At 38.7% G+C, this 25,449-nt stretch overlaps 2 protein-coding genes across 3 annotated transcripts in view; one reads left to right on the top strand and one right to left on the bottom strand.

Moving 5' to 3' along the window:
• Positions 1-1,315, bottom strand: part of LOC141433966 (uncharacterized) — a 96,761-nt gene extending 95,446 nt beyond the window's left edge. For both annotated transcript variants that reach the window (XR_012451989.1, XM_074096140.1), the window contains exon 1: positions 768-1,315. Coding sequence is in view for 1 of the 2 variants with exons in the window: in XM_074096140.1 (XP_073952241.1) it covers positions 768-1,245 (478 nt within the window). In the remaining variant the exon portion in view is untranslated. The remainder of the gene's footprint in view (positions 1-767) is intronic.
• Positions 1,316-7,213: 5,898 nt separating this feature from the next.
• Positions 7,214-24,558, top strand: LOC141433959 (RING finger and SPRY domain-containing protein 1-like). Its single transcript, XM_074096127.1, has 11 exons — positions 7,214-7,440; positions 7,804-7,994; positions 9,682-9,862; positions 10,418-10,588; positions 11,921-12,128; positions 13,133-13,296; positions 14,013-14,108; positions 14,858-15,078; positions 16,181-16,325; positions 23,424-23,539; positions 24,130-24,558. Exons 2-11 carry the CDS (start codon positions 7,807-7,809, stop codon positions 24,215-24,217), a joined length of 1,578 nt encoding a protein of 525 aa, XP_073952228.1. The 5' UTR covers positions 7,214-7,440; positions 7,804-7,806; the 3' UTR covers positions 24,218-24,558.
• The last annotated feature ends 891 nt before the right edge of the window (positions 24,559-25,449 follow it).

Here is a 25,449-nt window from a genome sequence, read left to right as displayed (position 1 = left end):
CATGCTCATAAGCATGCTTATAAGCATGCTAGTATCGAGCATGTGTAACAGTAGCTTTATGCCAATCTGTGACTGGCTAAACTTGATAGAACTGTTTATTGCCGCCTTTCTTGCAAAATTTCTAAAATCTTGAAATCATTGGCAATCGTTATCGCAACAGAGTCATTCAGTATCTGCCTACTCAACCAGAAACATAAAACCGACGATTGCTCTCCGAGAGGACAATAGATTCCGCTTGTTTAGAAACATAACGCCCTACTTACGTCACTTGTTTCACAAAAGATAAATTATGTTAATATGATTTCGTTAAAATAAATTCGTAAAAATTATATTCGTTAAAATATATTCGCATTTGCTAGATAAACATACAGGAATTTAAAAAAGTGCTCAACCGGACGCTACCACATGGGCAGATAGATACGGGTAGGCTAAAGCAGCAAACATTCGCTTCGGCAGTTCACTCGTTATTAAAACAATGAGGCAAATAATAAATAATACCTAATTGATTGATACAATGCTTAAATAATTTGAAAAACTGACTAAAACAAGAAGCTAAAACATTATTTTTCTAAACAGCGTATGAGGCAGCGATAAGTATGTAGGTATAAGGTTTCCCTAGTTTATAATATAATCATGAATCACCATTGTCTCTGGCTAGGCTTTGATGCTCTCGTAAACGTTAAGTGGAAGGTGTACGGAGAATGAGACAGGAGGGCTGACCGCGACGCGTTCGGCGTTTGTCCTTCGCCGGGGTAGAGGTGACTCACCGAGCGGCTGGTGCAGCGCGGCGTGCGCGTCGCAGTCCGCACAGATGGTGGACCGGAGCATCCGCTCGCGCTGCAGCCGACGCAGCAGCTGCAGGTGCTGCGGCGTGAACACCGTGCCCGAGCGCTCGCCCACCAGCAGCACGTCACCCGTCTCCCACCACGCCTGCTCCCGCAGCGTGCCGTCCCGGTTGAACAGCCCCATGTCCTTGTACCCCTCGGGCGGACTGAGCGCCCCCTGCTCCGGCTCCTGGTACCGCTCGCACGCACCGCACCCGGAGCATTCCTCGCTTTCACCTTCATCCGAGTATCCGCACTCATCGCGAACGACAATAATGTAGTCGGCTTCGAAGAATTCATTCGCGCTCTCGTCAAAAACTACTCTGTTCTTTTTGGATTTACTGCCTTTTTTGAGTGATGATTTTAAATTATCATGATCCTTGTTGTGACGGTTGTCGCGGGCGGCGCGATCGCCGCGCATGGTCGCGTCACGCGTCGAATCGCGGCGCGAGCGGTCGCCGGAGTGCCGGAGCGGTGCTGCCGTCCCGCCGAGGCGACGCGTCGTGACGGAGGCGCTCAGCGGCGGGCACGATGCTCGGCGCACGGCGCTGCGCTCAGCACGGCTCGCTCGGTCCGGTCGTTCGCCGCTCGCTTTCCGCCAAGCACACGCTAGACGCGACAGGCGAAAGCGGCGGCATCGGCATCAGGCTGCCGGATCGCCGCCAGCAGCGCCGCGCCCGTTCTATCGATCGCCTACGCCCGCCTCTCGCCATTCTCCCTTACGGATACACGGAGCTCGGCGACTGTTCTTAAACTAAATACTAACAGGAGCATACTTAGCACTTGTAGAACCAATATTAAATATGATCACAAAATTACATGCATAAAAAAAGAAATTCCTATGAACCTGTTAGTTTACTGCCTATACCTACATGGTTTGTAATTTTATTTACCTAACTATGAATGGAGACATTGATAGATGTGTGGTGTGTACCTACTACAAATGTAGAGCATATTTAACTACGGACAGTAAACTAGATTGTATAATTAACTTTACCAACTAGTAATAAAATTAAATCCCTTGTTATTAGCTTAGCTCCTGCTGAAATGGGTGGGTGTAATATAAAGGCGTCTATCAATAAAATGATTAAGTAGGTAGGTACCTATTTCTTGTTTAACTTAGAGCCTTCGTTCGACTGGGAAGGTAAATAGTTAATTGTACAACAAGAGCATAAAACGAGACATTTTACCCAAGACTGTCATATAGCCAACTGAGCCGGCACAGCGAGGGTGGATAGAGACGTCGAGGGGAAAATAGGTTTAATGCTCGAGTTTTACATTTTTCTTTTCACTTCGACTGCGAGGAAATGAAATAGCAACAGTGGAAACAATTGTTCACTTTCTAGTATCTTGGACCACTGCGTAAAGAAATACTAAAAAGTTCAATATCTCAAAAACAGCTAAACCGATTTTGATGAAACGATGTCTAAGAACCATCGCTAGAAAACCTGCTTCCAAATAATAAAAAAAGCTACGGTGCCACAGACAGTTACACAGACAGACACACACACACACACAGACACACTTAGCGGTCAAACTGATAACACCCCTCTTTCACTATACAGTATATATACATGTGTACGTGTACATAGGTATACATACATAATAAATAACGAAAAAATATTATATATAAATATTATAGTGTATATTATTAATAAACACATAAATCACACAAACCCAACTATCAGCACCACCACACTACACTAACGCGTTTCGAACTCAACCAGAGCTTATCTTCAGAGCAACAAAAGGTTCACCATGTTACCAAGAGAGGCCATTACAAAAATCAAGTAATATTTTCCCAGTTTAGGTATATTTTATACCTTAGGCTGCTATTTACTCTTAAACTACTAATAATTCTCAAGCAATCTTAGCCGTTTTAATTTTAAAATAATAAAAAATTAAAAATTATAAAAAAATATATTTGTGGGGGTGATTTTTTTTCTCATCCAACCCTATAGTGTGGGGTATCGTGGGATAGGTCTTTTAAAACCATTACGGGTTTGCACAGACTATTTTCCGATTCAGTGATTTGTTTGCGAAATATTCAACTTCAAAGTGAAAATTTTCATTAAAATCGAGGTCCCCCCTCCCCTCTAAAATCTAAACCGGTGGGTGAAAAAATTTGAAAAAAATCAGGATGGTAGTAAGTATATCAAACTTTCAAGGAAAACTATAACGGCAAAGTTTTCTTGAGAATTATTATTAGTTTATGAGTAAATAGTAGCCTAAGGTATAAAATATACCTAAACTTAGAAGATCCGTATAAAATACGAAATCCTCAGAAAAATATTACTTAATTTTTTCGTTATGGCTACGGAACCCTATTTTGGGCGTGTCCGACACGCTCTTCGCCGGTTTTTAGGGTTCTGAAGCCAAAATGGCAAAAACCGAACCCTTATAAGTAGTTTCGTTAAGTCCGTCTGTCTGTCTGTCTGTCTGTCCGTCCGTCCGTCCGTATGTCACAGGCAGTTTTCTCGAAAACTACAAGATGTATATCAATGAAATTTGGAGTACAGATGTCTTGTCAAAGCCGCTATTTAGTTTTGTAGTTAAATTACAAAAATAAGTATTAATAGGGGGCACTCCACACACGAAACAGAAATTGTTAAAAAAAGTTTTTAACTCGCATCTACGTGTGGCACTAAGGTTTCACAAAAACTTTTTTGATTAAGTTAAGATTTCCGGAAACTCTATCTTGTAAACCGTTTGTCCAAAAAACATGGAAAAAAATATGGAAACATGATCGGATATAGGTACCGTTTTTGAGTTATTGCCGAAAAACTGCGCTTCTCAACAAAAGGACGTAAGTGCCGTGAAGATACGCTCTTTTTCTAGTCATCATCATCATCCCAGCCTATATACGTCCCACTGCTGGGCACAGGCCTCCTCTCAGGTCAGGTCTCTCTCTTTTTCTAGTAATAAATTTTAATACTGTAGTAAGTGTTTTAATTGTGTTATAACACACATAATATTTCTTTTTTTCGTAATTGCTACGGAACCCTATCTTGGGCGTGTCCGACACGCTCTTGGCCGGTTTTTAGTTTTTATGTTTGTAACCTCAGAACTTCGGTAAAAATTTCATTTTTAATACTAGCTTTTTTTGCTGACTGTACTTTTTGTTGACTGTACTTGTATTGTCACCCAAACTACATTTGCATACAAAAAATCAAGTTGATGCCATCAACCGTTGAAGAGTTCCGTCCTGTGGAGACGATCCTGGCCGGACTACGAGGATGTCACTACCAGATGGACCAAACTTGCAAGATTTGATTACAGAGAGACAGACAGACAACGGGACAGGTGAAACTAAATAAAAGCTTGTAAAAAACCCCGATTTTGCCACTTCAAAGTTCAATAAGTATCTTAAAAACGGCTAAACCATAACTATGGCTATCGTAATACGATGAAATATGTCTTAAAACCATCGCTAGAAAACCTGATTTCGTTTATCCCGCGGGGACTATGCTGATTTCCCGCAAAATTAGCCTAAGCTAAGGTTAATACTTTAAAGAATACAACATAGGTAATGTACTTTAGTTTCCTGTTAACCTTAGCGGTCCCCCGACACCGACGACGCTTAGATAAAAAAAATATTACTAGGTACTTATACTAAATAAACTTAAATTTTTTTATTTATTTTTTTTTAAATTTTGCGGGAAATCAGCATAGTGCCCGCGTGATAGGGATAAACGAATTCATCGCAGATAGGCAACAGCTAGGTAGTGCATAATTATTTTTAACTTTTTAGTTGTCTTTTGGTGGGGTTTTTTTTCGGGCGTTTCTTTTATTTTTGCTGGCGTTTTTTGTGTAGGGGGATTTTTTAATTTTAAATTTAAGTATTTTCTTTCTTTTTGTACGTCGTGGCCGCCGTGTGCCCCGACGCAAAAAGAGGAATCGAAACGAATCCAAACACGATATATCTGCTATGATTTTATCAAGACTCTACCTACTAGTGCTCGGGATATCCTGGCTGCAGCATCAGGCCGAGAATTCCATAATCTTGCATAGTTATATAGCATACATGGGTGTTTCAAATTTTAGGTCCCAAATATGTTTGAAAATAAAGTAAATACCCATTATGCGTCTAAGATTCCTACCGCAGCGAACAAAAGAGCTGACGATCTTGAAACGGCGGAACCGATTTTAATAAAACATGTCTAAGAACCATCGCTAGAAAACCTGGTTTCAAATTAAAAAAACGCATTCAAATCGGTCCACCCATTTAAGAGCTACGGTGCCACAGACAGACACACAGACATACCGACACACAGACTCACATAGCGGTCAAACATGAAAAAATCGTTTTGATAGACTCTGGCCAGCGGAAGCTGTCCACGAGGAACCGCGGCAAATTAAAAATAAATAAAAAATAAGGCTAACAATACACTTGCTGTACGCTGATTAAAACGATGTTGATACTTAGATATTATGTAAATTTTCCAGATATTAAATTATACTCGGTACTCTTCAAGCTGCATCAAAATGCATGTAGTAATGGTGAAAGTTGATGATGCACTTTAGGAGTACCTTGGTCAATTTTATGACCTTTTGTCAGTGCCCATTTACGTACAGTCCAGACGCATAAATTTTTGGACCATTTTTAACAGATCGGCATTGAATATATCTTCTAACATTTTAATTCTAACATAATCACATAATCTTATAACATTTGCATTTTGAGAATGTGATGGTAGGAGCTTGAATTAAAAAAAAAAATATATTTCTTACAGCAGAAGTCACCAGAAGTATCAAAATGATCTAAGCCGGGCTAGAATGACAATCCTCTTTGTATCAGATTTTTTGTAGGTATCAGAAAGTTTCGTAAATAATGCGTGGACAGCTTTCGCTGGCCAGTCTTTCCCTCCCACTGTCCCGTGAATCTCTGTCCCGGCTCGGATAATACTGACATGGAAATACCGATTCAGTTTTTCGTGTACAGTCAAACAAATTGAATCATGACCCAGAGTGGAACTTTTTAATAATTAATTTAACTACGATTTCCTTGACAAAAGTATGAGAGGTCAACATGACATTAGTAGCACAAAGGTTCCACCGTGGGTCATGATTCAATTTGTACGACTGTACACTAGACATGGGTAATCTCAACTCCGCGAAGTGATCTGACTCACTAGATCCAGCTCCGGTGTCGGTACCGAATCCGCTTATTGAATCCGACTCCTTTATTGACTCCGGTTCTTTCGAGCGATTATTAATTTATCTATGGCCGATCCGCTCCGGCTCGGTTCGGTCAGTCGGTGTCGGTACGGTACTGCGGTGCCCCACCCGCTGACTGAACTGAAGTACAGATTCGTGAGAGAGAGAAAGATTTGTTCGTTAGTCCAAGTCCGAGTACCGAGCCGAACCGACCAACCAAACTAGATAATAAGATCCAAGTCCAAGATCCGATCCGCAGGGCTACTACGAACCGAACCGAACCGAATCGACCAACCAAACATAGATAATAAGATCCAAGTCCAAGATCCGATCCGCAGGGCTACTACGAAACTCCAAAATCGAAGTTCGTGTCGTGCGGTCCCTCTGACACTTATACTATTTAATACGAGAGCGAGAGGGACGGTACGATACGAACTTCGAGTTTCATAGTAGCCCTGCCGATCCGATCCGAGCCGAGCGAGAGCGAAAGCAGGCGGACGGAGCGAGTCAGTGTGAGTGAGCGTGACGGCTATCACGAGCGAGGCGAGCCGCTCGATCCAGTCGGAGTTAGTAACTCCGGAGTCAATAAGATTTGAAAGGAGTCATTAAGGGATTCGGATCCGCTTGAGGATCTGACTCTTTTGAATCTTCAGATCCGGATTTACCCACCTCTACTGTACACGCCCATAGAAATTGACATGAGCTTCTATAATATGGGCGTGTACCTTGCGTGTACCTACCTAGCGTGTATCTTTTGAATATTCAAAGACGTGTACACGAATAACAGGGTCGGTATTTCCATGTCGGTATTATCCGGGCCGGGAAAGAATGTCACCTGATAATTAGTAGAATTATTATCTATCTAAGTTAGATCTAAATGAAATGAGCAATTTGCGAAAAGTATTGTAATAACTAGTTTTTTCCCGCGGCTTCACCCACTTGGAATTCGGTTATCGCGCGGCGCGGTGTTCCCTCGGGAAATGTGCATTTTTCCGTGATAAAAAGTAGCCTATGTCACTCTCTGGCCCATAAACTATCTCCGACGTGAAAGACGGACAATCATACAAACACACAAACTTTCGCATTTATAATATATTATCCAATATTATCATTATTTTATCATAGTATGGATGACAGTTTTGTGGCTAAATTGTCTAAATCATAAAAAAATATTCTATAGTTTGTCTATGCATTTTTGACGTTTGATTGACGTGACAGTCAAGCAGCAACCAACCAACCAAAACCAACCAACACCAACTGGACAGGATAAAATCGGTTGACTCGGTTGGTTGAGCTGAGTGGAGTCAGTGAGAGATACGTGAATTCCGATGCGAATGCTATCTTTCAGTGTTTACAACCAATTTCTGACATTTTCAAACTGCCTGTTAAAAATAAATAACGAAAACCGTGCCCAGAAGATCCAGTTGTATCGTGCTATGAAACCTGACTTTAATTTGCAGTGAGTAAAACTTTTTGACATCTATATATTGAACTAATGATTCAGATGCACTAGGTATTATTCTAAAGAGTAGCTGTAGTTTGAAGATATTAAATGTTTGACCTGCATTGATCTATGTTATGATTTTACTGTGCGTTATTGAGTTAAACTAGGTAGTTATTGTTTTTTGTGATCTCCATATTTATTTATCAAAATACAATATTGCAAACAGTTAATTCATTGTGAGACGAAAGATTTTACTAACTACCTACTTGGCTCAGTGATCATAGATTTTTTTTAAAGTTAAGGTAGTATTATATTGGTATATTTTTTAATGTAGTTGCATGTACAAGTTGATGGATAATAAACACATCACTATTTCAGGTAATGGGCGTGTGTTGGTGTAAGGATAAGGGACCAGAAGAAGGGGATGTGTATGCCCTGAGCACTGAGCCTGTGGCCGCCTCGCCAGTTGCGGTGGAGGCAAGGCAACGCCACCGCAAACTGGTGGCTTCAAAGATTGTCGACCAGCTTGTGCTAGAAATGCTAGGCCTCATTGCTTCCATTGTGGACAAGTGAGTTATTTATTTGTGATTATTTAGGCTGCAATGCGATCATAATTGCTATTGTCACATTTCATGTAATTTTTTTAGGTTTCTTTGATTTTTAACAGCATATAGCCCAGCAAAATCATGATATATTGGTGAAGCTTCTATAGTTTAACTATTTATAGTTTGTAGAATTGTTTTTTTAAAGTAATGTAAATTTTTCTTCGTATTGCAGTACTAAATGTAGATCATACCACCTCATTGTAAACAAAGGAATCTGAATGAATCTGTTAATCTACTTAACATTTGCAATGCATATAAAACATTCTAGCACACTATATTGCATGCCAGTAATTAGTTGCAATGCTTATGTGTTCTTTTCACTCTGATTTAATTGTTCATTATGTTTACTGGCCTTAAACCTAAACTGAAATAGTTTAGCAGCATAATTAAAAAGAAGTCTTGCCTAACCAAATGATGTGTATATTTTTTTCTTTGTTGCTGTATCACATAATACTACTTAAACATTTACAAAAACCAGCCACTTGCAGTTTTACATTATCAATATTGTGCAAATGATATTAATTTCGAAATTAGAAAGAAGTGCCACACATTTGTGAAATAGCTTAGGTTTAACTATAAGTGATAAATATGGTTTCTTGTATGTAAAATTGTAACAAAGGCTATTTTTAGCAAATGCGTGATTATGAACAATAAGAGAAAATAAGAATTTCTCCATTTTTATTACTAACTAGCTGTTGCCCGCGGCTTCGCCCCCGTTGTATTTTTTCTGTATTTTCTTCCATAAAAACCTTCTCCTGATAGTAACGAACACAACAAAAAAAGAATAAGCGAAATTGGGTCAGTCATTCCCGAGTTTAGCGCTTAGCAACACATTTTACGATTCATTTTTATTTATTACTAATATAATACAAATCAGAGCCAAACAATTACACAGAAAAAGTTTCAGTCGTGTATCTCCATGCTTGTTGATTTTGCAAATGCCACTGCAAGTTATTTTGAAGAGGCAGTTTATATAACTGTTCAGTTCACACCTGATCAAATTCACAGGAACAGATTTAAAAAGTTTTTGTGAACATTAAATCATTATTATTAAGTTGAGAAAGTGAATGTGTTTGAATTACTTATTTAATAAATAGTATTAAGTATAACAAAAAAATGTTCCCTATGTTTAATGGTTTGTGTTAACTATACTCCGGTTTTTTAAGCATTAGAAATAAGGTAAACAATCTTGATGAGTCTTTTTATAGAAACGCGTTTTAAAAAAAAACAGTACCTATTAAAAGCATGTTAATGATCATAGTCCTTGCTAAATATTACATATTTGCTGTGACTTATTTTTCAAGTGTTATTCAATAAAGACATGTCAAGATTGCTTACCTTGTTTCTAATGCAAAAAAAAATTAAATATATTATTATATCATTTTATCATCAGCTCAGCATTACAGTTAAATCTTTCCACATTTTTTTTGCATAATGCAGTACTATTTAATTTTTTTTTGACATTTCAACTTCAGTTCCCATTGCCTAGTAAAATGTTTATGAAATACTAGGTTTACAACAAAATGCGTGGGCGCTTCGTTACAAACTCACACTAGTCTAATACATAGTAAACACTCTTCAATATAATCATAATTAGATATCAAAACACTCAATAAAGTCTGAATATACAACTAAAAAACTTGTGTTACAGTGATGAAGAATCCCCTATCTCCTTGATTAAGTTGCACAGGATAGCAGACAAAGAAGAGGGCTGGATTCAAGTGGTCTTGTCTATGGTCAATGTTATACCGCTCGATGATCCTTTTGGCCCATCTGTTATTACCATACTGCTTGACGATTGTGCTCTACCATCTAAGGACTCCGTTATAAAGGTACATATTAGTTGGTAGTATTTAGTGGTAAAGTAATTGATTTTTTTTGTCTTGTTTTAAGTTTTTGTGGAATTCTCCATACTCTGTTACTAATAGTCCAAGTCCAACTATGTATCTTCTCAATTTGATGTACATGTATCTGTCAGGTAAGATGTCTGTCATTTTAATCCTACTAATATTATGAATGCGAAAGTTTAAATGTGCGCGCGTGTGTTTTTTTCTCATTCACGCTAAAACGCTTGATGTCTGAAATAACACATGTTTACTTTTTATCCCGATCTTCTCACGGGATCATTTTAAAATTCCGAAAATTCTGAAAAGATTTAGTTAGACATGGCACGGGTGTTTTTTATGTAATGTTACGGGATTTTTAGCGGAATCCCGGAATATAAAATCAATTGCTAAACATAACGATTTAGGCATGCAAAGCCGCGGGTGAAGGCTAGTACAGACTTTTTTCTGTTCCTAAACTTGTAAATATTTTGGCCCCGAAATAAAAATAAGTCTGCTTATTATACAGCCCTTTTATTCTCAGGTGACATCTCTCTTTCTCAGGTGACACAAATGTTAGGGCTCTCGTCAGAAAGGGCCACCGCCCGCGAACTGAATGTGCGTGTAGAACGCAACATATGCGTGGTTCTCGGATGCCTGGCAGAGAAACTGGCCGGTCCTAATAGCGTCGCCGTCCTTACTCAACACACTCTTGACTATCTCATCGCGTTTTTGGTGAGTGTCGTCAATTACCTTTATGCTTATAGGTAGAAACGATTGAAACAATGATAGTGACGGCATATCAATGCAATTAAAGTTTCTGGTAGGTATGTGACAGTGATTTAGCTGAAGAGACGGGGTATGTGTTTGCGATTGCGAGTAGTTCTGTGGCTAAATGTATGGAAGCTGGAAACATTGAATTTTCGGATAGATCCAGTATATTCTGTTACTGTTACCTATTATTAATATCAGTAACCAGTTTTTAGATATCTTGTATAGTTTAGAAATAATCGAGTGAGATCAATTATCGTTTACACCCTGTATATTATCGCTAAATTAAATTAATCCCACGGCTTCACTGTCGTTGTAAAATAATCATAATATTTACTCCAAAGTTTATGTACTTTTCGACCCCGGACACAAAAAGAGGGGTAGCATAGCACCGCGTAGATTTAGAATGGTCTGCGAATGAGAACTGGATATTTTTACGTGATAAGAAGGCAATCATATTCTCTATACGTGTTGCCATGAGAGTAGGCAGCGCCAGTGTTGCCATGAGAGTAGGCAGCGCTAGTGTTGCCATGAGGGTAGGCAGCGCTAGTGTTGCCATGAGGGTAGGCAGCGCCAGTAGCTTCAGGGGCACGCACCTGACAGCACCAGTGTTGCCATGAGGGTAGGCAGCGCTAGTGTTGCCATGAGACAAGGCAGCGCTAGTGTTGCAATGAGAGTACGCAGCGCTAGTGTTGCCATGAGGGTAGGCAGCGCCAGTAGCTTCAGGGGCACGCACCTGACAGCACCAGTGTTGCCATGAGGGTAGGCAGCGCCAGTGTTGCCATGAGACAAGGCAGCGCTAGTGTTGCCATGAGGGTAGGCAGCGCTAGTGTCGCCATGAGGGTAGGCAGCGCTAGTTTTGCCATGAGGCAAGGCAGCGCTAGTGTTGCCATGAGGCAAGGCAGCGCTGCTGCTGGTGCTGGCGGGTGACTGCCCGTATACTTACTGGTGCTGCCCATCTGAGCTGCACGCCACTTTGTAAGGATCAGTGAGGTCCCACGAGATAGAAAGCTAGCCCATTTTGTCTTCAACGGGAGCGAAGCTACTCGAAATAATGTAAATAACAACCTGTGCACATTTTGTCCGGAGACCTTATTGTGCAATGCACTCGGAATCGCAATAGTTTTCACCACTTCTTTCTGTCACACGGTACATGATGTGGGTCGAGAGAGATGGTGAATGCGATCGCAAGCGGTCTGGCGTTTGAGAGTACGGTCACAGGTCCCGTTGAATTGAAACTACAGCCGTTTAGCTCAAATAGGTTGGGCTATTATTTTTATTCTATGTATATTCCAGGTGAGACGTCGCGAGGCGTGCATAGTGCTCTTCGCTTTATTGGCCCTAGAGAAGTTTGCGCATACAACTGAAAACAAACTGACCATAAACAAGTGTTTGGAGAGAGAGAAGGAGAACCCATTGCTGGTGCTTGAGAGGCTTGCTGCAGACCACGACTCAGTCTGGCGGCAGGTCGGCTTCTGTGCCAAGTGGGCTCTTGACAATTTATGTAAGTCTAAAGCTTGACAAACGACCCGTGAATATTATCGTGCAACATTCATCCTAGGACCGCTTAGGCTTAGATAAATGTAGATACATCACTTTACACTATATACATCAGGCTGAACTTTGAATGGGTTTAGCTTCGTCATTTCTATTTAATAGACAAAAGTAAAATATATGTTTTCATTTTTTTTTGATAATGTAACTGTGGGACTAACTTCTTTTTTTTCTCAAAAATGTCCGTATGAGTTGACATTATTCTTCACATATCAGAAGGAGAAGTGCATAGTAAATGGTAAGCGAAAAATTAAAAAGTTTAAAAAGATTGCGGACTCGCTAGCTCGACAATAATGTCGCATACAAATTACATTATTGTCGAGTCGCAAACTTTTTAAAAAGTTAGAAGGGTCATGAAAATGTTGGCCCAAATCGTATACAGCCAACTCAAATGACCAGTATCAGTTATTTTGTTAAGAGTTCCGGACTTTTTTTATTCGGTCTGAAACAGCTTGTGGTGTTTTCGGTGGAAAAATAAACCTGCAGTTTTTTTTTTTTATTGAGAAAAGGCGGGCAAGCATAAACATTTTATTGGAATAAAATTAAATGCAATAATATATTTTGAGTAAAAGTTTATTTTAATTTAGTTTTTTTCAATCACCATTTTTGACAAAAGCTTTATATTAGTCTCGGCTGGAATAGCAATTGCTGGCTTCGTATTAGTTAAACGGATTAATACTCATACTCAGCCAGTAATTGCCTACTTCGATGCCACGACAATAATCTACTATTAATCTGTCATCTCCCAGGATAACAGGATCAAAGGAATTTGGGCACAAATTTGTGCCTCTGGGAGAGGACAGGTTAAGACACTAGCCTAAATTACCAAGATCGTCCGAGGCTATTTCGATATAACATACTCGTAGACCTGGATATAGCAACATAACACCTTTTGACTCCAAGCAGCCTGGTAAAAATGTAGCAAACGTTTATGAATATTTTCTTTCTTTTCAGTCATAGTAGAAGGTAGAAAGCTTTCGTACGAAGTGGTCGACATGTCCAGTATCAACGTTATCCTGAACTCGAACGATGTCAGCGAGTATTTGAAGATCTCTTGCAATGGCCTCGAGGCTCGCTGTGACTCATATTCGTTTGAGAGTGTTCGCTGCACGTTTCAGGTAAGTTACAAGAACAAGAATGCGTTAGTCTGCCAAATAATACCGTTAATGTACCTTACCGTAAATGTATCGTAAATCTGTGTTGCCGGTGATGATGTACGGAGCTGAGACGTGGTTGCTTAGTTGCTGGGTCTTAGTTTTTTTTTTAACTAGCCTGGAATAGTGCCCCACTGCTGGGCAAAGGCCTCTATTCTTCATCTCCACAACTCCCGGTCCAGCGCAATGCCAGGCCAATCCCTTGCATAAAGGTCTCATAAGGAAGCTTAATCCCTCAAAGAACAAAAATCGAGGAGAACCAAAGTCATTTAAACAGTCATAAAGAAGTTATAGACATTTAGATAGTCATAGGTGCAGCTGGCTGGTGGTTGGCTGACTTGAAACCTCTTTAGTCTGAAATGACGTACCTACTAACTTGTTTGCAAATTTTAAAACTAAAGTCATAACTCCCCTGGGGGGAAAACTATTAGTAAATCCATAACTCCCGTGGGAACAATTTAGGTCATTGTCTTTTAGTATACAGGCATGGGCATCAAAACATCATTGACGAGCAAGTGTGATGAAAAAGTATTTATCAATGGTTATATTTACTAGTCGCTAAGTGTAGGTAATGTTTGGTTTTAAAATATTAAAATTAAATAATCTAAATATAAAAAATTAGTGGACATTAGATATGTACGTCGAGTGTAATGGCTCCTTATATATATAATTATATATAGGTTGACGAGGGTTGCTGGTACTACGAAGTCGTGGTGGTCACGCCAGGCGTCATGCAAATCGGATGGGCCACCAAAAATAGTCACTTTCTTAATCATGTAAGTAAAACATCAAATGTACTGGTCTAGTGAATAATGTTTTTCCACCGTATATTGTCGGATAAGTTCGTATTTATCCTGCTTCCTCTATTAGCTCCCCGGTATATGTCAGTAAGCTAGTCAAGAAAGCAAGATATATAAAAACTATTCCGACAAAATACGAAAGTTATGATTGGCTTTTTGGAGTCTTTTTGTATTTGTTTATTTCAACTCCAAATTCGTTACTTTTCCGGGTATCCCGTGAAGCCATATCGAAAATACAAACTGAGGCATGGATGCACAGAAAAACCAGAAAAAGAGACCAGCGCTGGGAATCGAACCCAGGTCCTCAGCAATCCGTGCTACGTGCTATAACCCCTACACCACCGCTGCACAGGAGTCTAGACACGTATTCCTCCCATGCACACATATCTCAGATTGCTTTATTTTCACTACGGATTGCTGAGGACCTGGGTTCGATTCTCAGCGCTGGTCTCTTTTTCTGGTTTTTCTGTGCATCCATGTCTCAGTTTGTATTTTTGAAAATACGTTAGCACAAAGATTCATTACATCTGTAGGTAAATATAATTTACTAATGAAGATATAAATGCGCGTTTTCTTGATGCAATGAAATAAATAGAATAGAACAAACAAACAAACATATCTATGACGTTACGCGCATTAGCTGAATCTCGATGATCCCCATAAAGTTATTAACTTAGCTGACGTGTCCTAGAGTGCAACACTTTATAATGTCTTTTGCTTAACAGGAAGGCTATGGTATCGGCGACGACCTGTACTCCCTCTCTTACGATGGCTGTAGGAAACTCATATGGTACAAGGCCCGTTCGGAACCGGTCACGGAAATACCTGAGTGGAGACCAGGAGACGTCCTTGGCTGTCTCATAGACTTGAGGAGTACAAAGGAAGTTATATTCTCTCTGAACGGACACCGATTGCCACCCTGCAAGGAAATTTTTGAAACAACTAGGTATGCATACATTGGGTTAACACAGGTACAGTGGGGGTAGGAAAACTTTTGTCAGTTATTAAATTGATTCCTTTACAAAGTCATAGACTCTTAGTACGTTTTGAAACCAAAGTACTAAGTAGACAAGTGCATATCAAATTATTCTTACTTGACATGATAACAAGGGTCAAAATAGTATACACCTCTAACATATATCTAGTTTCATATCAATACAAAACCATTTTAATAAACAACTTCGTAAAAGTTTCAATAAAATAATGGTAGGGTTGCTATGGTCACCTGATTTTGTTTAGCAGGTTGACAGGTTGACGCAGTATGTCCTACTCAATCGGTAAAGCAGATTAGCGCTCGTACTGAGCAAAGGAAAATAGATCTTAGGGTGACGAACCTTTTTTTACTCCGACTGTACCTACTGCACTTATCTGAATATGAAAAATCTAGGTCCTAGGGTGGTCCAAAAATGTTTTCGTTTTACTTTTTCCACAATTTAAACACCTTTCTGCAATATTTCAGTCAAATTTAACAATAGGTGCAAGTACTTTCAGACAGCAGATCGTTGTACGTTAAACTAAGTCATTACATTATGTATCCGCTCCGCTCGCGGTGTAAATTGGGCTTTAGAACAAAGCAGATATTTTGTAAACGTTCATTTTTAGTAAACCAATGTCAAATGAGCCGCAATAGAACTCGCTCTTGATTTTTTCGAAAATTTATCGTAACTGCGTGGCGACTGTTAATAAGAGCGACCTAAACGTGCCCATAGAAACCGAACCAAATAAGACTTGTGTAGAACTGGAAAAAAATGTATTTTTTTTTTCATAAAAACTTGGACCACTCCAGTGGGTTAGGATTATAACTAGTAGCAAGTGTATTTGGTATTAGCTTTCATCATAAAGCGCCTACCACTACCTGTCACTATTGTACCGTTTTTGTCAAACTTAAAACCTAAAATTGCTGAAAGTGGCTCCGAAGCGGTAACGTTTGGTGTGCTCTGCCTACCCCATTTAGGAATACAGGCGTGATGTTTGTGTGTGTGTGTTTCATCATAAAGTGTCAGTTCTCGAAAGTTGTAGCGCTTTTTATCATATATTCTATTTGACAGACAAGGATTCTTTGCTGCAGCCAGTTTCATGGCATTCCAGCAGTGCCGCTTCAACTTCGGCCACGAGCCCTTCAGATACCCACCCACCGACCGGCCTTACTCTTCGTTCAACCAGTTTGGGGACCTAACGGACGATGAAAAGAAAGTAAGAATTTTTCATTACACCGATGCCTGTGGGGGCTACTACGAAATTCGAAGTTCGTATTGTACCGTCCCTCTCACTCTCGTATTAAATAATATAAGCGTCAGCGGGACGGCAAGATACAAAGTTTGAATTTTGCATTTTATACTGCAGTATAAGGTCTGTATAGGGCTTTTTTTCCGACGGATTGTTGCTGTTAGCTTTTACAGCTTACCGGAGAAAGGGCGAGCTGCCACACGGGCAGCTCAGCAAGGTGAATTATCTTGGCATACCAAAGACTGCTCCTCTTGAGATCTCGGACTTAGGACGCTAAAGGAGATTTCTGCAAGCAAACGAACATTTTGTACTACATCGTTTCGGAAAGACTATCGGTTTTAGATTTAGTAAAAAAATACTTTCTTTTTCCTCGAAATAATATTGACATTTACTTTTTTAACATTTGCACCCATTTATTTGGGATTAAAAAAAGGGACATAGAAATAACCATCTTAGAATAGTTGAAAAATCCCCGACATTTTCATTTCAAAGTTTATAATCTCAAAACAGCTGAAGCGATTTAAATGAAACATAGCTAAGAACCATCGCAAGGAAACTCGCTTTCACGAAGAAAAACCGCAATAGAAATCGGTCCATCCGTTTGAGAGCTATGATGCCACATACAGACAGACATTTGCGAGTATACGCCCTATTGTTGCGCACAAGCCTCTCACAACGAAGTTTTGAAACATCGAGGATAAAAAAGTTTAATTTTTAATATAAGCTTTTTTTGCTGACTGTACTTTTTGTTGACTATTCTTGTATTGTCACCCAAACTACATTTGCATACCAAATTTCAAGTCGATGCTATTAACCGTTGAAGAGTTCCGTCCCGTGGAGACGATCCTGGCCCGACTACCAGGATGTCACTACCAGATTATTGTAATGTCACGCTATTTACATAAGCATACAAAAATTCAAGTCAATCCAACTACTGGAAGTTGGTCGAATTTAACTTGCAAGATTTGTTTACAGACAGACAGACATACAATGGGACAGGTGGAACTGAATAAAAGCTTGTAAAAACGTTTTCCCTTAAAACCCTATTACTTATACTATTTGAAATAATTTAATTTGAAATTAGTTTTTTATAATTGACTTTTCTATACAAAAAAAAACCATGGGTAATTTTTTTCAGACATCCCCAATTAGTTGTTCTGTAAATGTTTTTCCAATTAGTCTGAATGAAGATAAATAATATAAACTATAAAAAATATATAATATATATATATATATATATATATATATATATATATATAAATATATGTTACTTTACGGAGGTGCATACGAGTATCAATAAACTAAATTTTTTTAACAAAAAAGTTAAACCGACAATAAAAAAATAACAAAAAATGGAACCGACTACAAAACCCTTGAAAATATTTTTCTAGATACGTACTAGCACGAAGTCGGTGCCCCAGCAGGAGTGGGACAATAGTCGTCTACCTCTTTTACATACTATCGGTATCAATACCTCCTGCTGGGTCATGCTGAGTCACCGACTTCGAGCTAGTACGTACCTAGAAAAATATTTTCAAGGGTTTTGTAATCGGTTCCATTTTTTGTTATTTTTGTTATTTTTTTGGAGTCGGTTTTACTTTTTTGTTAAAAAATTTCTTTATTTTTCACTTTTTAGTGATTCATAGCCAAAGTACATCTCACAACGATTCCATTAAGCCCAAACACGACTTAGTTGCTTTTACAACAGAGTTCCGTTGCCTACCTTCTGGCTTCAACATCAGATCAGTTCGAAAGAATCATTAACTTAAAGCTTCTTCTTAGTCGCTTATCTAGGTATATTAATCATGATCGTTTATAGACGAGAGAGCATTACTTAGCTTTGATGAGTTCCATTGGTCATCACGGTCTTCTTCATCAGGTCCAGGTTACCAAATGATACTTTCTGAATGTATATGCTCATCTTAATGCTAAAAATGCCAAATCGCCATATAAAATTTGAGGTTTGCCCTCGATTTCCCTAGGATCCCATCATCAGATCTTGACTTGGTAACAATGAGACCACCTCAGAAGAATACCCTGTCGATTAAAAAAATAATTTTGAAAATCGGTCCACAATTGACTGAGTAATCGGTGAACATACATAAATAAAATACAAACATTGGAACATAGAACCTCCTCCTTTTTTGAAGTCGGTTAAAATAACGCTTTACTCGCCGGCCACCGAACACACGTTTGTTGCATATAAGTAGCTATAATAAGGTCGCGGTTGAGCAAAGTAATTGTTATTAGTTCATTCATACTATTTCAATATGACGAAAATATCTAAATTTAAACAGCATAACAATACCTATAGTTCAACCGTTTTATAACTATAACCGTCTGAACAGCAATATTGTTCAGTTTCGGATTAAACGACGGAGCGATGGAGTGGGCTCGCGAATGCCGAGCCTCCCACGCGCGTGACGCGCGGCCGAATGACGTCAGCGCCGCAGGGACACACTGGGCATTGTTTCGATGTCAGGGGAAAAATTGATATTTATATTTTTGAGTATTATGGACAAATACTGGCGGCTGCTATCTCGTTCAAACGTACCCCTCGTCTGAATAATTACCTGGGGCCGGAATTTTCTGTTAGCACTTTTGAGCTGTCATAGGGACTTCTCGTTTATATACTTCCGATATACATATTTTATCGGTACATTATAGAACACAACATATTAAAGAAGATTATAAGTAGAGGGAAACAACAGGCGGTCTTATCGCTAAAGAACGATATCTTTCTGATAGGTTTTCGCTAATGGAAAATGTGAAATAGAGGTTTGCAAAGAAAATAATGAAAACTTAATAGTTGACAATTTCACATATTTTAATCAGTTCAGTTTAGTGTTTTTATTTATAAGAAATGATAAAATATTATCTACCCTACCCTATCTAAAATTTACGAAAAGTTGATTTCCAAAGGTTATCTCTATCGGAAGTCTATATAATCGAGAAGTCCCTGTGACAGCTGAAAAATGCTGCGAGAATACGCCGTCTGATAAGTGATAACTACACTGGAATATTTTTTTTTACCATACGATCTACCATATACCTAGTTTTATATTTTATTTTTTTGTCATTTTATTATTTTATCACAGGTCTAGTTAATTTAACGCATGTCAAAAGGAAAAAATAGTGACACAGCCAATACAAAAACAGCATTTCGTAGTCCGTTATTTCTTCTTCCAAATTGATTTTTTTTTCACAAACTTGTGAGCAAAAATTTAATATTTTTGATCAAATTTTTGCTCACAAGTTTGTGAAAAAAAAATTTCAATTTGGAAGAAGAAATAACGGACTACGAAATGCTGTTTTTGACAGTTTTTTGTAGGTATGATCAATCTGGGTTCCAGTTGGCCCGTTCATGCTCGTTCTGAGATATTTGAGTGAGGGGGGTAAACAGTAATATTTTAAACAATACCTACATATTATTCAAACGGCTCGCTGACCGTATTTCCTCGTAAAACTGTAAACATGTTTCGTCACTTAAGCTTGAAACACAGAGAGCGGTGGCGGGGCGGTGCGGCGCGGCGCGGAGGCGGTACCGGTTGTACGTAATATTCGAGCTAACATGAAAGAGCACCTTCACCTAGCTCGAATATTACAACCGGCACCGCCTCCGTGCCGCGCCGCACCGCTCCGCCTCCGGCTTCAGTGTGTTTCTAGCTTTATATATAATATTAGGGTAAATCGGCAATCGTAAAAAATAAGTAGTACTGGATCGTGCCAATATAGACACTTTGGAAACGATTCTCTATACCTTGACAAGTTCGTACGTGACTCTCGGTAGAACCCTGTCGCAGGGAGCCTCTGTTGCCTTTTCAAGATTTCTTTTGATATTGTGCGACAAATGCTGACTGCAACAAGGGAAGGTTAAGCGGATGTTGGGAAGAGCGTGGGAGCCACGTGGCCGATAGTGATAAGAGCGCATGCGCGTCCAGTGGAAGGCTTTCAAGGTCAGATCTCGACTCAACCTTTAAGCCGGGTTATCACAATAAGTAGGATTAAATTATTCGAGTAGCTGTAGCTTGCTAAGCAACCACACCAGTTATGATGTGATGGACTATTCAAAGTCAAAGTCAAAGTATTTTATTTGTTAAACATAGGTATAAGTATATACAGTGGTAAAATAAAATATTATCGTCTCACCATGTTTTGCCAATTGGCGTACAAAAATAATTTAAAATAAGAGAGAGATTAAAATAACAAAATATCAGATAGAACTGTACAAGAAAAAAAATATCATTATTAAATTGAATAACAAAATTTAATTAATAAAACAGGATTAAATTATATCTTAATAAGTCACTCATTAAATGAAAATGTCATTATACTATTTTAAATGTCAAGAAATCATGAATTGAATAGTAACAATTGTCAATTAATAATTTACATAACTCATTTTTAAATTGTTGAACTTGTAAGGCTTTTATATGACTCGGGATCTTATTATATATCTTACTTGCTAGGCACAATATGCTTTTCCGCATTAGCGCTGTCTTGGCATATACACCGTGGAGATTTTGGCCATACCTAGAGTTTCTATTCAAGACCTCAGAAACTGTTCTGAATAGATTTGGGTTTGTTTTGACAAACACAGCTGATTCGTAAATGAAGAGGAATGGTAATGTGAAGATACCCAGTTTTTTAAAATATGGTCTACAAGTATCAGTTTGCTTTAGTCCACAAATTGCTCTTTGAAAACGATATCCCTATCAGTCGAATTACCCCAGTATATAATACCATATCGTAATGATGAACCTACAAAAGCATAAGCCAGCAATGTATTACACTTACTAGCGACCCGCCCCGGCTTCGCACGGGCAAAATAAAAAAACCGGCCAAGTGCGAGTCGGACTCCCGCACGAAGGGTTCCGTACCTATACAACATTAGACATTAGCAATAATCGACAATAAAAAACCACGTTTGCCGTACTAGAGCCCCCTTAAATATTTATTCTACTTTAATTTGATTATTTATTTTTAAATTGAATGAAAAACCTACTTATTGCCGTAACGAGCACCCCTGAAATATTTATTTTATTCTGTTTTTAGTATTTGTTGTTATAACGGCAACAGAAATACATCATCTGTGAAAACTGTTTAGCTATCACGGTCAGCCTAGTGACAGACAAACAGACGGACAGTGGAGTCTTAGTAATAGGCCCCGGTTTTATTACCCTTTGGGCACAGAACTCTAACAAGGTCTCTAATCGAGGGCACTTCACACACACATTTTTCAGCTCCAATTCCCAAAAACAACACCCGACCCGCGCTAAACCGGGGCGCAAAAATGCATTTTTTGGTTAGATTTATATTTTTTAATTCGTAATGTATTTTAAATGGAATATCCGATTTGAATAATTCAAAAAGTAATCTACAGGTATTGAAACCGTCTTGTATATGAAATTATATTTGGATAAGGATTAATACAATTAGTCTGATTTTAGTGGGCATTTCAGTCAACTGTTAAAATGTAAAAAAGTAGTTGCAGTGACATTTTTTGTAGATATTGATATTGTTTAACATTTTTTTGTTCTATCATCAATAGTTTCCACTGCGCATGCGATGAAAGATGTTTTAGGGCAACTTTTTAGGGTTCCGGAGCCAAAATGGCAAAAACGGACCCCCCCCCTCTATCTTGTAAACCGTTTGTCCAAAAAATATGGAAAGGTAACGCTTAATAAATACTTTCAACGAAAATTGGTTTCAACATGATCGGATTTTGAGTTATTGTCGAAAAACTGCGCTTCTCAACAAAAGAACGTAAGTGCAGTGAAGATACGCTCTTTTTCTGGTACTTAATAGTTTTTAAGACTGTAGTAAGTGTTTTAATTGTGTTATAACGCACATAATATTACTTGATTTTTTTCATAATGGCTACGGAACCCTATCGGGCGTGTCCGACACGCTCTTGGCCGGTTTTTTTTTTTACTTTTAGGTATGTAAATTATTGAAGTTTTAGTACCGAACCCTATTTTTTCTGGAAATAAATATAGCCTATGGCACTTTGGAATAGTTTAGCATTCTAATAGTGAAAGAATTTATAAATCGGTCCAGTAGTTTTTGAGTTAATTTTTAACAAATATCCAAAAATCCAAATCTTTTCTTTTTATAATATAAGTATAGATTAGTATAGATAGAGTTGCGATTTTAAAATTTGAATATTTCCATTAACATTTTTGACACGCATAGATTATGCTACGTTTACACGCTTGCCAAGCTTCGACAAGCACAAGCGTATACCTATACGGGGGCGTTTGGATAGGCTTGCGTGAGCTTTCCAGAGCTTGCCGCCGATCCGGGCCAGTGTTGGTTTTTGAATACAGATCAAAGGAAGCTTGCGGCATGCGTTGCGGCGTGTTTACACTTTGGCTCGTGTTTAGTGTCGCTTACAGGCTCACGCCAAGATCCACGTCTGCCATGCTTGCCTGTCCGGAATACGCAAACGCACTTGCAAGCGTGTAAATGGCATTCAAGCGTTTGTACAGGTTTGAAGTTTGTAGACGTTTGGCAAGTCTCGGCAAGCGTGTAAACGTAGCATCAGCTTCACAAACGGAATCTTCGAACTTGATTTTCTTTCACTTCTTAAGTAACTATTTATCATTGACACGGAAGTTAACTATTATGAATTGTACACCTAATTATTTTCTGTTTTTATTATTATCGTCACTGAAAAAAAATTAAATAAAAGCTTTATTTTGCAAATAAAATGTATTTTTAATCCACCAGCGCTTTCGGAAAGAATATCGTTGTCAAAAAATTTCCATTACTGATTTTTTTATTGTTTCATTGATTATAGGGCTTCCCATATATAATAACAAACACAGAAATGAAGTTTATTCCTTTATTATACTAGTATAAATACAAGTATGAACAGTTAACATGGACAGCCATTCTTCGTGCGTCGTTGAGTGCATCTCTTTCATGACGATATGGTTGAAACAGGACGCATATAGCGATAAAATTAGCCGCAGCCACTTGGGTTTACCAGACAGAACATTATACTTACTCCAAATTACCTGTTAAACATTTACATTATTAACGCCACTATTTTGCTCGCAGGTTATACCTCGAAGGATATACTTGGAACAGCTCAGGTGTTCGAGCGTGAAGGAAGATTCGTGCACGCTTTGCTTTGATGATACTGCTTGCTGTGTGCTAGAACCCTGTGGACATAGGTAAGAAAATGATGTACATTTTATTGGCCAGGGACAGGGGCCGTGCTTAATGACAACATTAACTACGATTGGCTCACTTGACTATAATGGGCACTAGCCCAGGGACCCGATTTCTGTAATCGGATCACATCACTCTTCATACATTCGAAATTGGTAAAAATCTGTGTATTGCTAAAAAGTAGTAATTTTTTTTAAAGCGTTTGTTGTTAATGAGAAATGTCTTTTTATTTATTTCTTATTGCTTGAAAACAGAAATAACAAAAATTGGCTATGAATGATGACAATATCAATCTACTTTTAGCCTGACTAGCTGTCAAATACGATTCTCCCGTAGATTGTGTATAGCAATAGCTAGGTTATGACGTCACTTATTTTCCAACTCAATCGACTAACTATTTGTTTTAAATGAACTAAAATCTGATTTTCTACTCAATTGATAATTCATCTGGTTTTAATGGCTAAAATAAAGTGTTGTTTTAAGGTCGCGTCTCTGACTTATTGCCTTATGGTGTCATCTACCCTATTGGCTTTACATTTGTAGCCTGCCAGTCCAGTTTCGAGATAAGAAGTTCGGCATTATCTTTCCACAGAGGATTTTGCTCCGTCTGCACATCTCAGCTCAAAGAGTGTCCTATGTGCCGAGCGGCCATCGTGAACATCCGCCGTGAGGAAACATGACAGGAGGGCTCGCGGCGCCCCCGGTCCCAGGGCCGAAGCGACTCGAGCCCCAACATCACCCTCGACGAGTCTCCGACCCCCGACCGCGTCCCCGCGACCCCTGCGACCCCCGCATCCACGCCCCCGTGCGAAGTCGAAGAAGACCCCGAGGACGATCAAGTATTCGACCTCCCAGCACATGAATTGATTGCGTGTGTCAAATATCATTTAGGTTAGGCGCAAAACAACTGTATTGTTACAACTGAACGGAGCGATCAGTGGCCCATTTCACGAAGCTACAATTTACAAACGGTAGTCTCTTTTTAATGCATATTGTTAAACAAAGACTACCGCTTGTAAATTGTAACCGATTCCGACTGGCTCCAATGCTAGTAAGAAGATAGTAATTTCTAGAACCAATACTGGTACTAGTGATAGTGGGAGTCTGTCACGAACTTACCTAAATTGCTTTAATTTGATTGATTTCACTCAAACTGTATGTTATATATGTAATTCATGTTAACTTTTTGTATTAGGTAGTATTAAATGCAAGAAGCGATTGTTGATTTGCGTTCTTGTATTTTACGAGTAAGGACCATTTGCAATCTCATGCTTCTGTCAAAATATTTGAAATTCGATTCAATTTTTGAAGGCGAATGATGGTTTTTAAAGTTTGGAGGCCTAATCGAATAACATCGTACAATATTAGGAAATAACTTCAGGTGGTGCTTTACGGGCCTATATGTTGTTAAGTTACCTGTGTACGGACTGGTACTTAAGCAAAGCGAGTAATGCGGGGACTGTTTATGATATTGAACTACATACACTTGAACTATTCAGTCTTTGCATCTCGAATATTTTCGTACTTATATCCGAATGCACCCGAACATAATTTTATGTCTTGTAATTATCAGATTTATTGATATGGTATAGTAAATCCAGCCCCAGATTATTTCAAGTTTACTTACAGACTGTAGGGAGGCTGTACCAACATTAGTTATTGTACTTGTTCATGTGTTCATTGCTACACGTTGCAAATTTAAGTTTTAAATCCGAGTTTTTTGGGCTTGATTTATAATAGTCTTTAGAAACTTTTGACTATTAATTGTATCCGGCTGGGCTTACCACCCAAATGATTAAAGACACCTAATTAAATATTCTGTTAAATAAAAGCGTAGTATCGTTAACGCGTGCTGGCGTTCGGACATTTATCGTTTATAGGACTGAAAAGACGTATTGAAATTTTGAATAGG

The sequence above is a fragment of the Choristoneura fumiferana genome, chromosome Z, assembly GCF_025370935.1.
Source record: "Choristoneura fumiferana chromosome Z, NRCan_CFum_1, whole genome shotgun sequence".
NCBI lineage: Eukaryota > Metazoa > Arthropoda > Insecta > Lepidoptera > Tortricidae > Choristoneura > Choristoneura fumiferana.
This window is presented reverse-complemented; position numbering and strand designations above follow the sequence as displayed.

What these genes read in the sequence shown, in the direction of transcription:
- LOC141433959 (XM_074096127.1), top strand. Translation starts at nt 7,807, where the DNA reads ATGGGCGTGTGTTGGTGTAAGGATAAGGGACCAGAAGAAGGGGATGTG. An exon ending in CTAAGGACTCCGTTATAAAG is followed by an intron (nt 9,863 to 10,417) that starts GTACATATTAGT and finishes TCTCTTTCTCAG; the next exon opens with GTGACACAAATGTTAGGGCT. An exon ending in CTAGAACCCTGTGGACATAG is followed by an intron (nt 23,540 to 24,129) that starts GTAAGAAAATGA and finishes ATCTTTCCACAG; the next exon opens with AGGATTTTGCTCCGTCTGCA.